The sequence below is a fragment of the Vanessa tameamea genome, chromosome 6 (assembly GCF_037043105.1).
Source record: "Vanessa tameamea isolate UH-Manoa-2023 chromosome 6, ilVanTame1 primary haplotype, whole genome shotgun sequence".
In the NCBI taxonomy this organism is placed as follows: Eukaryota; Metazoa; Arthropoda; class Insecta; order Lepidoptera; family Nymphalidae; genus Vanessa; species Vanessa tameamea.
In genome coordinates, this window is record NC_087314.1 from 6819493 (window position 1) to 6833107 (window position 13615).

Below are 13615 nucleotides of genomic sequence, written 5' to 3' on the forward strand. Positions count from 1 at the left end.
ATATATAATTTTGTAGTGGAAGAAAAATAAAAAAGGTTATAATATATCTAAAGAAAATATTATAATACATCTAAATAAAATCAAAGCGAATTAACTACATTAGTAAACAATTACAAAGCACTCATAACATTAATATTTTTCTTTGAGTTAAATTCAAAATCTACTTCGGGTGGTAATAACGGTTCTATTTTTATGTCCAAGTCTTTCAATGCATCATCAAGTATTTTTATTTTCCCCAGTATTTTTTCAGCTTGAAGATTGAAACCTGGCTCTAGCATTTTGCCCGTTGGATTCATCTTGAACAAATATTCGGCCTGTGCAAGAAATACCGTTTCCTTTAATATTACCGTTAATTTATTGTAAATTTTAAACAGTAAAAAGTAAACATACAAGAAAATCTATAGGATTATCTGGACGCAACTTGGCAACTTCTAGTAGCGCACTTGTAAGTGTCGGAAATATATTATTCACGAGATAGTTTCTCATCGGTTCGCCCGCTGCCGCCAAAGCTGCCTCCTCTTCTTCGCGCATTATTGAGTACAATTCAGACTTATGACAAAAATACATATCAAAATCCTTATTCATTCATTATCAGTAGAAGGTTAAGCAGTAAGTTTTGCAGACAATATTATTTGAATTTTTTTACAGTCTAAGAAAGTAAATGAAGTATTTTACCCAATATTCCATTTTTTCCTCGAGTTCTTCCTTCATTTTCTTTTCTAAGTCTTTCATTGCTTTTTCTTCTTTAGCGCGAAGGTTTTCCATTACCCGCTTTTCTTTTTTCTCGGCCGCTTCGATTTGTGCTATAAAACGTTTGTTAAATTATTACTCTACATTGATAATAGTTATTTTCGATATATAATAACTTATAGCTTTACCCATAAGTTTTCCGTAACGACACGGACGGCCCATACGTAGCGCAACTGCAGTATAAGAAGTATTCATTCCATAATCGGCATGCTCTTTCACCTGTATTACTAAAGGATGAATATCAAGTTCATCAAAAAAGTTGAGTACAGTTATATCGCGAGCGTCCCCAGCTCTAAATTCACTGAGATGTTTTAGAACAGCTTCTTCATCTAAACGAGACTCATCTTCTGGTTGACGCATTGCTTTTTCACATATAAAATCATCAGTTGCTTCTAAGGATACAACAACATCTGAAATGATGTAAACTTATAATCTTGGAATTTTTTAAATTTAATTTTACAGTATAAACTACGATACTTTACTTTCGACCAATTTGTATTGTACAAAACAAACCTGGTAACATTTTTTTTAGTACATTGCTATACAGATCAACATCTTCATCAAATGGATCCTCAACATTTTCTTCATCTCCATCAGAATCTTGCTCATCCCCCTTTTCAAATACTAAATACATATGTTATAATTTAAATGTGTTTTTTTTTAAATATATATTTTACTATACCTATGTAAGTTATACTAAATTACTAATCTAACCTTTGTATTATATTACACATGTACCTAACTAACAATACAGAAAAAAATGGTAATGCTTAATTGTCCTATATTATTATAGCACTTAGGTACCTTTTTAAAACTGATTTAGTTTAACTTTTAGAAATAATAGCGATCCAACATTTTACCTACAAAAATATTACTTTATCTTACATAAGGAACATTGTGTTAGGTTAGTTGGAAAACCATCGAGCACCCATCCTCTGTTCAAGCCCTCGTGACTTATAAGCCTTTGACGTAGATATCTATACATAAAAAATATAACAGTAGGTAATCCAGTAACAACTGTTCGTAAATTACCAAAAACAAGGATGAATAGCATGTTTTCTTTATAAAATAAATATTTGAAATCTATTAAATCACGTTGCCTCACGGTTGTTGGAAATACATCAAATAGTTCATGATGTTTTCCTTCACCGGTGAAATTATTTTGAACAAAGGTAAACCCATCGAAATTCAATGGTGCTTGTGCTATTTTTTTTTTTTTGAAAGCTCTCTGGTTTGGCACGATTCTGCCGTTGAAACAAAGTACGTTTGTCTATGTGGTTAACGCGATAGAACAGTTCGTACGATAACTTTCAATATAAGCACCGCACCAATTGAATGTTACATATTTATACGAAAAATAAATATTGTCTTATATATTATCTATGACATTTTTCTATAAGTTAGCTGTTAATGAATAATTCGCGTATATGTTATTAGGTATTATATGTTAAAAACAATAACTTAAGAAATGCTTCAAATTATTTTTTAAAAAAGATACAAAAGAATCCGACTAACGTCAGTATCTCATCATCGCTCAAAGTTCGCCCTGAACTCAATATAGCATGTGTTTGCTTAGCTCCTTCTTGAACTGTATCATCACCCTCTTCGTCGGCATCATCGCCAACTCCGATCTCAACTTCTTCAGCATTAAGTTGGGCAAGAGTAGCCATCTCACCGACTTCCCAGTGCTTAATGCGCCATGTCTAATATTTTTTATGAAATAACTTCTACTTTCAAATTGATTCAAAATTACTATCCATAGTTAAGTTACATGACTAACCAAATCATCTAATATATCTTCAGCAATAGTTTCTGGTGACACGTAAAGAAGCCCATAAGCCTCACAAATTAGCTTAGATAAGGTAGTTTTACCTACAATGGGCGGTCCATGAACTATAACCTGCAAGATTATTACATACACAAATTAAAAGATTGGACCAGTTACATCTTTTGGGAATATAAAATGCAATTTTAATACACAGTAGGAAATATAAGCTACATTTATTTTGTCGAGGACTAAGTGCCTTTATGTACCCCGATTTTTTCTATAAAAAAGTCGATTTTAAGCCAGCGTAAGCCATGTTACCGACGAAATTTTAAATTGAAAATATTCATTTATTTTAATTATCACCTTAAAACTTTTCAAGCCCCTTTCTCTTTTAAATTGTTTCATAAGAATGGGAACGTTTTCTTCAAAAGACAATTCTGACGTCCATTGCAATCCCATTGTTTCAACTATAAATGTAGGCTCCATATTGAGATTTAAAGTCATAGAATCGAAAATTCTTTGCTGTAAGCAAGTAATCATGTAAATATTAATTTTGAATACAAATAAGAGCTTTGGAAAATCAACGCACTCACACAAGTCTTTGAGGATGTAAACAATCTTAATAAAATAAAAAATGAATGTGAGATATGTTTGTATTTATAATAAATGTAAGTATGTGTAGAAATCATAACTAACGTCAATTTCAGGTATAAGGAAACCATCTTCTGGAGGAATACACTTAAACATTCCCGAGCCTACAATTTTACCCAAAGGCTTTATTATCTGTAAATATTTTTTTTTTTTCAATTATATAATGTTTACTTAGGTAGGTATATATGAATTTTTTAAAAAAGATTCGCGTTACAACCTCTCTTTGTTTAGTAACGTTTTGTTCAACAGCAAGAATATAAAGTTTCTTCGGAAAATCCGATATTATATTGTAAATAATCCTGAAAATATGTTATATTCATTTGTTTGATACATTATATTGGATTTTAAAAGTATTGTTTGGTAAATATTTTGTGTGCAATTTATTGCTAGGTATTTTATTTAATTTATACTAACTGCGCTAAATCCTTCACATTTATAAGAGGAATAACGTTCCCACCGCGGCCCAGTATCGGCAGCAGACGCTCGCATTCCCAAGCTTTTTGAAACCAGTAAAACAATACATCCTCTCGACCACCGTAAGTCACTCCTGTTGCGATGACCATAGCTCTAACAAAAGTTAATCGCTTTTAAATATTACTCGTTAAGCGTTACAACTTACACGGCTTTGGCTACTTGCTCAACGACACACAATTAATGCTTATATATTTTTTTATATTAAAAATACAAACATTTGTTTTTACGTCTATTAACCAGATTAACTAACCTTTATCCTGAATTTGAATGTAATAAAGACAAATGCAAAAAAATAGATTGGCATTTATAGGAAATATTTCGAATATATGCATATCTATTTTTCTTTATGGTAGGTAGATAGAAAATAAAAACTATTACAATATATTATATATGAATAATAAAAATATGCCTTCATAAATACTTTATGATACAGGTACAATAATAAACCATTTTACAAGCAAGCGATGAAATTAATATCACTAACCCGATATGTGATTTATATTTTCTTGCAATGCCAATAACCTCATTCTCCAAATCATAATGCATTTTATAATTTGGATGTGGTTTTCTTTTACGAAAATCTGACTCTATAAACGGCATGTCAGGCGTATCCTTTAAAATATATATATAATTAATAAAAAATAAAATACATATAAGTATACACATCCATGTTGATCGCGATATAACATACTTTCGAAAATGATATTTCAAAGTTTTATACATTTTATTTTAATTAATAAATATATTCAAATAAATATTAATTAAACTGCTTTATATTTTTAGGATTGCTATTTGATCTACTTTGAGTAGGATGGCATGATGCATATGATAACTTTACCTTTAGTATTTTTCTAACAAAACATTTTATACAAAACGAAATATGCAATGTAAAATTTGTAAACTCAGTAAAAAATACTTACCGGGTCTAATGGTTTAGTAACGGCCCATGTCATTACTGTTGATACCAGTGTCAGGTACCGCTTTTTGTATGCGCTTTGAGGTTCGTCATCGTCTAAATCAGGCGAACGAATTGGGGCTTGCTTATCTAACAGATCTTTTAATACTGTAACATTATAGTATTATTTTTTGTTTTTCTTAAAAACTACTATAACGCTAATGAGTTCATTGTTTGTCATGTGGGTATAACATGATAAACGTATTAAATTTTCTTTATATCAGAGCTTACTGTACTTAAAAAGAAGATGATTAAAAATAGGTATATCCTTTCTACACTTATGACTTTATTAAGTAATGGTAGATGAAGTCGAAGAGTACCTATAATCATTACTTTTTACACGAAAACGCAAATAGGTAAGAAAGGAAGACGGATAAAATTTTAATGGCTGAAAGTCATGGCTTTCCGGGGTCCATTAACTAAAAATTGTAAAGATTGTTTAATATACTAACATTTAACATAATCCATAGCTAACTTCAATTCGTCTCTATCATAGCTTATATCAAAGATAACCGTTCCACAAGCGAGCATTTGGGACAGACATTCTGCCTTAGAAACTATACGGGCGACATTATCCAAAGACTTGACCTTGGGGTCTGTAACGGTTCCTAAGAAAAAGCCGGTTATATGCAACATTACCATAAATTGGGATCAAATTTTGATAAGTTCAACGGCTATTAAAATTCTAGTTGTTGTTTCAAACTGCTTTTTAAGACATTAAATAGATTGAAAAATTAAAATATATAAGTATTGACACCATAGTTAGTCTATATGATATTCTGAAGGGACAAAATGGTAAATGAAATTGCATTAGCCATAGTTTACAGAAACGTTATGCAAACGGTATATAGTTTAGTTTATCCTAATAACCTATGATTTCGTATGGTTCTTCTGGAGGAGCTTGGCTTATTGACTCGACATCCTCACCAAGCATAACTTGAGAAGACTGTTTATTCGAAGCGTTCGCATTTTGTTCCAATACTTTAGAAATTTCTTTTAAAACATATTCTCCATGATATGAATCCAAGTTATTAATAAAATATCGTTTATATGAGAATAGTTGTAATATATTAGATAACGATTTCTCGGAGGACATTTCTTCCGCGGACTGTTCACTACTTTTTACTTTTAACACATCAATAAAAGGATATTATGTATTGACAATAATTGTAACGTTTATTTTTTATAATTGTTGAAATAGTAGACGTCACACATAAAAGAGTAAGTATATTTTTAACATACGTTATTATAATCTGTACGATTTTCGAATACTTATATTAATTACTAAATATTATTATAGATTGTTATTATTAAAAACAAAAAACATTGTTTTTTTCTTCAATTCCATACATATAATTCTAATATGTAATATGCGTATAACATAAAATAGGGATTCTTTGGTCTATCCCATAAATCAACAATAAGAAATTGTTCTTCCCTGGTTATCGTATTTCTTAAATTACATACTTACGCTAAAGACTTTTTTATATTGAATAAAACATTTTTTCGTATTTTGTCATATATATATTTCTCTAGCTGTAATATAAGAAAAAAAAAGGCGTAACTTAACTTAAAAAGATAATAGTGTCACAGTAAAAATAACTATGGATGAAGATAAATATATCTTAACATGTTTAACATCTATTAGAACGTAAACAGAAACAAAGTACATAGACGTCGAGCACAATCAACGACAACACATCGTTGCCTTAATATTTATTAAGACTATTATAATATATTATTCCTTAAAATATTTCTAAATGTATTCGCTATTGTCACGTTAAATTATAACTTACAATAAATCTAATTGTTAAACAGATATAATCGAGAATCGAGATTAAATTTCAATAGAATAGTTATCAATAATAAACAATTCCGACTTTTGAATCAATTCAATTATTTGCATTTTCCATTGTAATTTCCTTAATTATTATCATTAAAAACGTCTATCAACATATAATATTGGCGTTCTTGTAAACCAATTTCAATTGAAATGCTAAGACTAAGTACAATATCACGATAAATACTTTAAAATAATATTATAAAATCTAATATGAAATATTGGACGGTTGGAATGCGATATGTGTTTATAATTTATGAGCACCACATAAATATTCTTCAATAAGCCTAAGCGTTTATAGTCTTTTAATCGTATTTTTTTTTTAATTGCTTGACAAAGTATATTTTGCTAATAGGTTACGAAACGCTTAATTTTTTTTTTCTTTTTGTTTTCAGTCTCAATTCCATTTTCAACGTCAAAGGTACGTTAAGGGTATATAACTTCAACGTCCTAAAAATAGTTAAAGTAATAACATGACTTCAGAATACATTCAATTAATAAAATTAATTGTCACCAAAAACCTTTATAATTACGTATTATATAATAAATCGAATTGTTGATAATTTTATCTATGGCACCTTTTGGCATATTTTGAATCTGTTTAATACTGTTTATTTATAATAATATTATATTGTACTATGAGTAATTTTTTTAGTGTAAAATTGTAATTGGAATATATTCGACATTACAAAGAGTAGCTTATAATACAATTATAATATTTAATAAGTACAACGATTACTGCAAAAAATAGTGGAAAATAAAGCTACCTAACAAAAACAATTGGACAATAATATTTCAGTTCCAAGCATTTTAGTATTCTGGAAGTGTCTACTAAGATATTTAATTAAGTACTATTATATTAAATTATCTGTTTTTATGGTTGTTTTTATTAACGACTAAAAATGCATTTGAAAAAAAAAAAAAATATATTAATTTTTGTTCACATTTTTTTTAACTTTTCAAATTCAAAAGTTGGTGCACATTAACATAGGGATACGGTTATAAGATATATTATAAATTATAAATGTAAGTCGTGCTCCGCTTGATTAAAATTAAGTAAAAATAAAAAGCACCCTAGGAGTTGCAATGCTGTATCAACGATCAACCTCTACTCAATCAGAAGCAGAAAAAACATTTTTATAATTCGTGTGACTATTCTAAGCGGAACTTTACGATACCGAACTGTATATTTTTTTAAATTTGGTATTAATTAAATTCTATTTCAATTTCTTTCTGAGAATTGCCATAGCAGTGTAATGGCGACACTTCACTTGTGGTGTTCTTACCCTTAACCACTTCTCGTGGTCTCATTGCGTTTGTTGTCCGAACACGACATCTTTAAAATACAAATTGGATCACTATCCGCCAGTCTAAACTTCTTCCGGGTAAAATAAGGATTAAATATTTTTTTTTTTTACAACAAAGATTTTCGTACAAAATGTCATTTCCTAAATACGATAGCTGAAATTACGCTTACGTTACAAAATAAGCCACTATTTAAAATTTTCATCTTTATAAACTTCGAAGGTTTGAACGGGCATTGATACTATTGATAGTCACACGGGATAAACGATTTTATAAGTTGGTTAATCCTTTCCGACCACTAAATTTTTTAAAGTAGACAGTAAACAATCCTCAGTTTATATGCTTCGTAGCATTGCACTGATGTTTGAATATATTTAAGATATTTGCGTGCTTAGTCCATTCCTATGATGTCTTAATAATATTTATTAAAATAACAAATATTACAAAGTCTTAGTCGAAGTGATATCGCAACACAAATTGACAAAGCAAGTGAAGTACCGCAGTAAGCACATGACAAATTTCAAAAACCCACAATATATAACATAACAACTTATTTAACTAATTTTAATATTATGAAAAACAAAAGAATGTATAACATTGGTTCAAATATATCTGTTATTACCAATCTTAAAAAGTGTTTCATTTAGGCTAATATTATAAATGCGAAAGTAACTCTGTCTGTCTGTCTGTTGCTCTTTCACGCCCAAGCCACTGGACCGAATTTGATGAAATTTGGTATGAAGGTAACTTGATTTCCAAGGAACGACATAGGTTACTTTCATACCTAACACCGGACGATCAACCCCTAAAATGCGAACAAAGCCGCGCGCGACAACTAGTATTAAATTAAATATATATATAATAGTGTATGACGCATCTGAATGTTTAAAATAATACCTAACCAATACTTACTCTTATAAATATGTCTAATTCGGTTTTACACGAATTACTCGTCAGGTAGAATGGAATGTATTGGCAATGTGTTTGTCAAACGGAATGAGTTAAGTTTATTTATCTAACGTGTTACAAATATATTTGAATGTATAACATATAACTGGTTCATGGAAAATGAAGCATCTCGCTTTTGGTTTCTTTCGAAACTTAAAAGTGAAATTAAATTGTAAAGTTTTCAAGCATTAAATTTTATAAGGCACATATTGTCACAATCCGATCAATGACACCTGAAATTACTTAAGTAATTTCGGAGCACCTCACGCTTTTCTAACGGTACATATTGAAACTTACGACTAAGCATTTAAGGCTGATCAACTGCTGCACAGTTCTGTTATATAATTATAAGAAAATACATTATATTGTTAAATTTTGTATAGTCATGGTTAGTTTGATACGAATGAGTAATGTTATAACTACAATATAATTAGAATAATTTTAAAACTATACCTCTGTAATAGATAATGAATTAGAATGTTTCTTAAAGTTGAGTCGTTATAACCGATTTACGGTGAATTATTGTTATTTCCTTTTCTCCGATACCAGAAGGAGAACTTGGCTCTGATGTGACGAGCCACGGCGAAAGTGATGATATCGGTTGACATTTAGGAATTACGTCTTCCATTCGTTCAACTGGTTTTGGTGATGCCAGCTTAGTTTGGGAACGCGGTGGTTCAACAACAACAATTGAAACATATTGTGAATTATTTGGATTCGTTTCATTTAGTATTTTCGGTGATGGCGTTGAGGGTATCGATAGGTTTATATTAGATGATTCGTTAATGATCTTAACTTCATTTTCGCGAGCCTTTAGAATATTATTGCATTTAAGCTGTCCCGGAGGAAGATTCTTTGTTGAAGGTAAATAACATTTACTTTGATTGTTTGGCACTTCGTTGTCAGCTGAATCTAATTGGTCCTTTTTGACTTCATTCTTCGAATCGTCGTTGTTTAGTTTTTCTTTTACTAAACTCATTAAAAGATCATTAAGTGGATTAAACTCGGCCACGGGTGAGCAATTGCAAGATGGTTTATTAATAACAAGTTGGGTTAAGTTACTTTTCTTTTCTTCAATACTATCCATCTTAAAAAGAACTTTGTTGCTGATTGCATCCTCTTTCGAAATAGTCATTTCTTCGGGTTCTTCATCATTTAGAAGATTTTTAGTCGAAGGTTCTCCTATTTCACTTGCTTTAAGATCAGTTTCCACCAAAACGGATTTGTGCGATTTTGCACTACTTTTCCTCGATAGTGTATCTTGTCCGCTTTCAATTGCAGCAGTTTCTCCTGAAGTACTGGGTTCAGGTTGCGCAGAAGTTTCAGATTTAACAGTTGTATTTTGCTTTTCACGTTCCCTTAACACGTGACTTTGTCTTCGAGCAAACCGTTGGCTGGGCCGCCGTTCAAACTGAACTGTACGACGAGCGCGATTTTGTTGTGTCGTTTGATACTCCGTTTTTCCGGAGTATTGGAATCTCGATCCCATTCTAAAGAAGTTTTGCCTTGCAGAGGGACCTTTCACTGGAGCACGTAAGCGGAAGAAAGTGTGATGTTCCACAGCACATTTCCAAAGATGTTTACAAGCTTTTTCATTGTGAAGTCGAAATACAAAAGTATGTTCTTGTTCTCGTCCTTGATCGTCGTCTTCGACAACAACTAAAGTCAACTTTTTTTTCTTAAAATCTAATTTACTTATTTTGGGCCAGAAAAATAGCCCAATCTTTTGTGGTCCCTCGAAAACAAGAATTCCTGTAGGTGTTAATCCTAAGTGATACTCACACCCATCTTTGCCTAGCACAATGTGCATATCAACACCATACATTTCAAGCCACTTAGCCTTATTTAAATAGTTTACTTCTGCTTGAGCTGGTGTAAGACCCTTGTATTTTTTGTACTCCTCCAGTATTTCTATTTCCATTTCTTCAGTTTGATTGGGTACAAACCGAAACTCAGACACAGTTGCTGGTGTGTGGACTAGCTCATCAAAATCACCTAATTCTGATTGTAGAGCTAGTGCTGCTAATTCTACGGCTGTTGAATGTGGACATTCAAGTTTGCTCTCTAATATATCCCTTTTTAATTGTAAAAAGAATTGATACCTAGTTAACTCTTCTCTTAAATTATTGGGTTCAGATGAATAAAATTTCACTTTAAGTCTCAAAGTGTAAGGTGGACCTATCTTTACTTGCTTTTTTATAGTTTTTGTTGGATCCAACCAATGCTTTACATTATTTGTATCAGTAAATTGTAAACCAAAATAGTCCTTTTCAATTAAATCTAGGGAATAAAACACCTGCTCATAGAGATCCCCTGCACTAGCTTTTTTTGATAAATTAATAGATAAGTCTGTCTCATCAAGTAACATTACCTTGCATTGTATCAAGTTTTTGTTGTTTGAAGTTTTCTGATTTTGTTTGTTGCGTGTCTGGCTGGAAGATCTCCCTCTTCTGCTCAGAAATCGTAGCATTGTTAACTTTTATTAAACCTACAGAAAATAAAAATTTGTTTTAAAAATCATAACTAATAAATGATTAAGATTTTAAATTAACATGGTTATTTTTATTACTAACAGTATTTAAAGCGGGATATTTACCATGTTTTTTATTTTTATTTGGTGGAGCTCGATATTTCGACATATACTCCACCAAATAAAAATAAAAAACATGGTAAATATCCCGTTTTAAATACTGTTAGTAATAAATGATTATTACAGATGGTAAGATTATTCAGTAAAAGATTAATTATATTAGTCTAATAATATAGTTCAAATAAATGGCTAAATACAATAATACCAAAACATAAATTATGTTAGAGAAGTTCCTATAACTTACATTATCATTAATAAATATCATATTTCAATATATCAAAACTCATTAGATTGTTGTTTTATCACACATAATGAGCACTGCTGCAAATATCAAATGACATTATTGAAAATATGTAGATACAAAAAAGTACTCCCAAAGTAATTTATTATCACAAATAATACATAACCATTAACTGGTTATCATTACACCATTTTAATCATGAGAATAATAAATTAATCAGGGATATGATACTAATATTCAATTAAGTTTAACTTAAATGGGTTAGACTATTTTGCGCAAACTTATACACTTTACTTTACCTTGACTTAACATTACGTTGTGAGGGATGTCTTATGGGTATAGATTTGCATATAGACAAGTCACTGTATGCATTCAATTATAATAAAATCTTTAAAAAAGAAATAATACGCTTCATTTTTAATAGAATTATTATACGTACCAAAACGGTAATGACTACGAATGACTGCAAATCTCAGCTTTAAGCAACAATCACCAGAAGTATTAAACTTCAATCATGGTTGCACTACTTAACTGTTACATTAAGATTACAGGTAATTGGTTCAAAACGTTATTTGATTATGAATGTAAAACTCTGCGGAAATAATATAATCTGATATTGATAAAAGTTTATAACGTGTTATTCTAGATACAATTTAACAACTAAACTTAATCACAGATTAGGTAAATTTTAAGAGTTAATTGACAGTGTCATTAGTAAAAAAAAGTGATCATGAGTGCTGCCAATTGCAAAAATAATTTGATACTACTAAAAACTTATATATATATTGGCAAAAAATATACATAATATATATATTTAACATAATATAATATACGTATATTATTTTGTTAAACGATTGAAACAATTTGTACTTATGCGTAACGTATTAATTGTACTAATTGACTTTAAAAAGATATAGCTAAATAGAGTTCTAATATGTCTTTATAAATTATATGAACCCCACGGGCTATGCTATCCTTAAGCTATTTATGTATTCTGCGTTCATATTTTATCTGTATATGTTTGACATTTTATTATCGTACGTATTTCATTAAAAAAATCTTTGTAATTTGTAATGTAAGGTGTTTTTGGACAGCTGTACTTTATAAGCTAAAACACGCTTATACTAAAATAATAAGAAGTAATAAACCTACATCAAGTTTTTAAAATTTAATAACTGTAAGTACTGATTTCTAAATCATACTACACATTAAAATATTACAATATTATCCATAAAACATAAAAGTAGGGTTATTTTCTGACAAGTCGACGTTGGTAATGATCCCATGGCCAGAAAACAAAGTAAAATTAAACAAGTGTAATTATTTTACGTGTCTCTATTTATTTTGTCTAAATACGTGATCATAAATCTGAATTCCTTTTTTTAAAAATATAGCACTAAAGCAAACATTTTTAAACAATACTAAATTATGTATTTCAATAAAATGATTATTTTTACACACTGAGGTTTTAAAAAGTTGTCAGTTACTGTCACAGGGCAGACTGAAATATTTACTTTTATTTACAATTTTCATTTTAATGAGAAAGATTTGCGAGAAATTTTTTTTAACTACCATCAATGGTTAACAATATATCGATACTTGAGTAATTTTCTGAAAAGGCCTCTTAGTAAAGCTTAGATCACAGAACAAACAGTTGAAAATGCTTACCAGGACATGCAATACATACACACACACACACACAGATATTTACTAAGATTTCTTGATGCATAAAACCGGTCACTTAGGCATGATAAAAATATTTAAATAATATTTTTAATAGCACCTTTAACTGAAAAGTACCATACAGCTAATAATATACAAGTCTTACTTGCAGCTAATATTTTAAACTGTAAAAATATTTTTTTTACAAATTATTTAAGATGCCAGTTGCTGATGAAATCCAGTCCTCATGGGCTGATGAAGTGGAGATTGATCAGGGAGCACTGCCACCACCGTCAGAAGTCGTTGAGAATGGTTTAAAAATTGTTACTGAATATAAATACGACAATGACAATAAAAAAGTAAAAATTGTCCGCACATACAAGATTGAAAAGCGAGTTGTTTCTAAGGTAAAATTAGATTAAGTCAAAGAG

General features: G+C 30.0%; 3 protein-coding genes across 6 annotated transcripts in view; 1 reads left to right on the forward strand and 2 right to left on the reverse strand.

Moving 5' to 3' along the window:
• Nucleotides 1-13615, forward strand: part of LOC113393247 (eukaryotic translation initiation factor 3 subunit G) — a 75908-nt gene that overhangs the window by 59779 nt on the left and 2514 nt on the right. For 2 of the 4 annotated variants that reach the window (XM_064215039.1, XM_064215037.1), the window contains exon 2: nucleotides 13403-13591. In XM_064215039.1, coding sequence (XP_064071109.1) covers nucleotides 13403-13591 — 189 coding nt within the window. Of the gene's footprint in view, nucleotides 1-1562; nucleotides 1567-12544; nucleotides 12700-13402; nucleotides 13592-13615 lie in introns of those variants that run through there. The other 2 variants (XM_064215038.1, XM_026630038.2) reach the window with 2 other exon arrangements.
• Nucleotides 32-5728, reverse strand: LOC113393249 (adenylate kinase 7-like). The gene is made up of 16 exons (XM_026630040.2): nucleotides 5469-5728; nucleotides 5051-5206; nucleotides 4564-4706; nucleotides 4128-4255; nucleotides 3584-3736; nucleotides 3387-3468; nucleotides 3215-3301; nucleotides 2882-3040; nucleotides 2531-2650; nucleotides 2266-2453; nucleotides 1636-1727; nucleotides 1264-1374; nucleotides 879-1160; nucleotides 676-803; nucleotides 391-549; nucleotides 32-314 (listed from the first exon to the last, which is right to left on the reverse strand). Exons 1-16 carry the CDS (start codon nucleotides 5692-5694, stop codon nucleotides 111-113), a joined length of 2418 nt encoding a protein of 805 aa, XP_026485825.2. The 5' UTR covers nucleotides 5695-5728; the 3' UTR covers nucleotides 32-110.
• LOC113393242 (band 4.1-like protein 5) lies at nucleotides 8685-12236 on the reverse strand. The gene is made up of 2 exons (XM_026630032.2): nucleotides 11962-12236; nucleotides 8685-11179 (listed from the first exon to the last, which is right to left on the reverse strand). Exon 2 carries the CDS (start codon nucleotides 11159-11161, stop codon nucleotides 9176-9178), a length of 1986 nt encoding a protein of 661 aa, XP_026485817.1. The 5' UTR covers nucleotides 11162-11179; nucleotides 11962-12236; the 3' UTR covers nucleotides 8685-9175.

Bases quoted from the DNA above. Each gene is read 5' to 3' on its own strand.
- LOC113393249 (XM_026630040.2), bottom strand. From the start codon at position 5,694: ATGTCCTCCGAGAAATCGTTATCTAATATATTACAACTATTCTCATAT. The intron at 3,737-4,127 runs GTTAGTGATATT...AACTTTTGTTAG, and splicing joins AAATATAAATCACATATCGG to AGCTATGGTCATCGCAACAG. The intron at 2,454-2,530 runs GTTAGTCATGTA...AAAAAATATTAG, and splicing joins AAGATATATTAGATGATTTG to ACATGGCGCATTAAGCACTG.
- LOC113393242 (XM_026630032.2), bottom strand. From the start codon at position 11,161: ATGCTACGATTTCTGAGCAGAAGAGGGAGATCTTCCAGCCAGACACGC.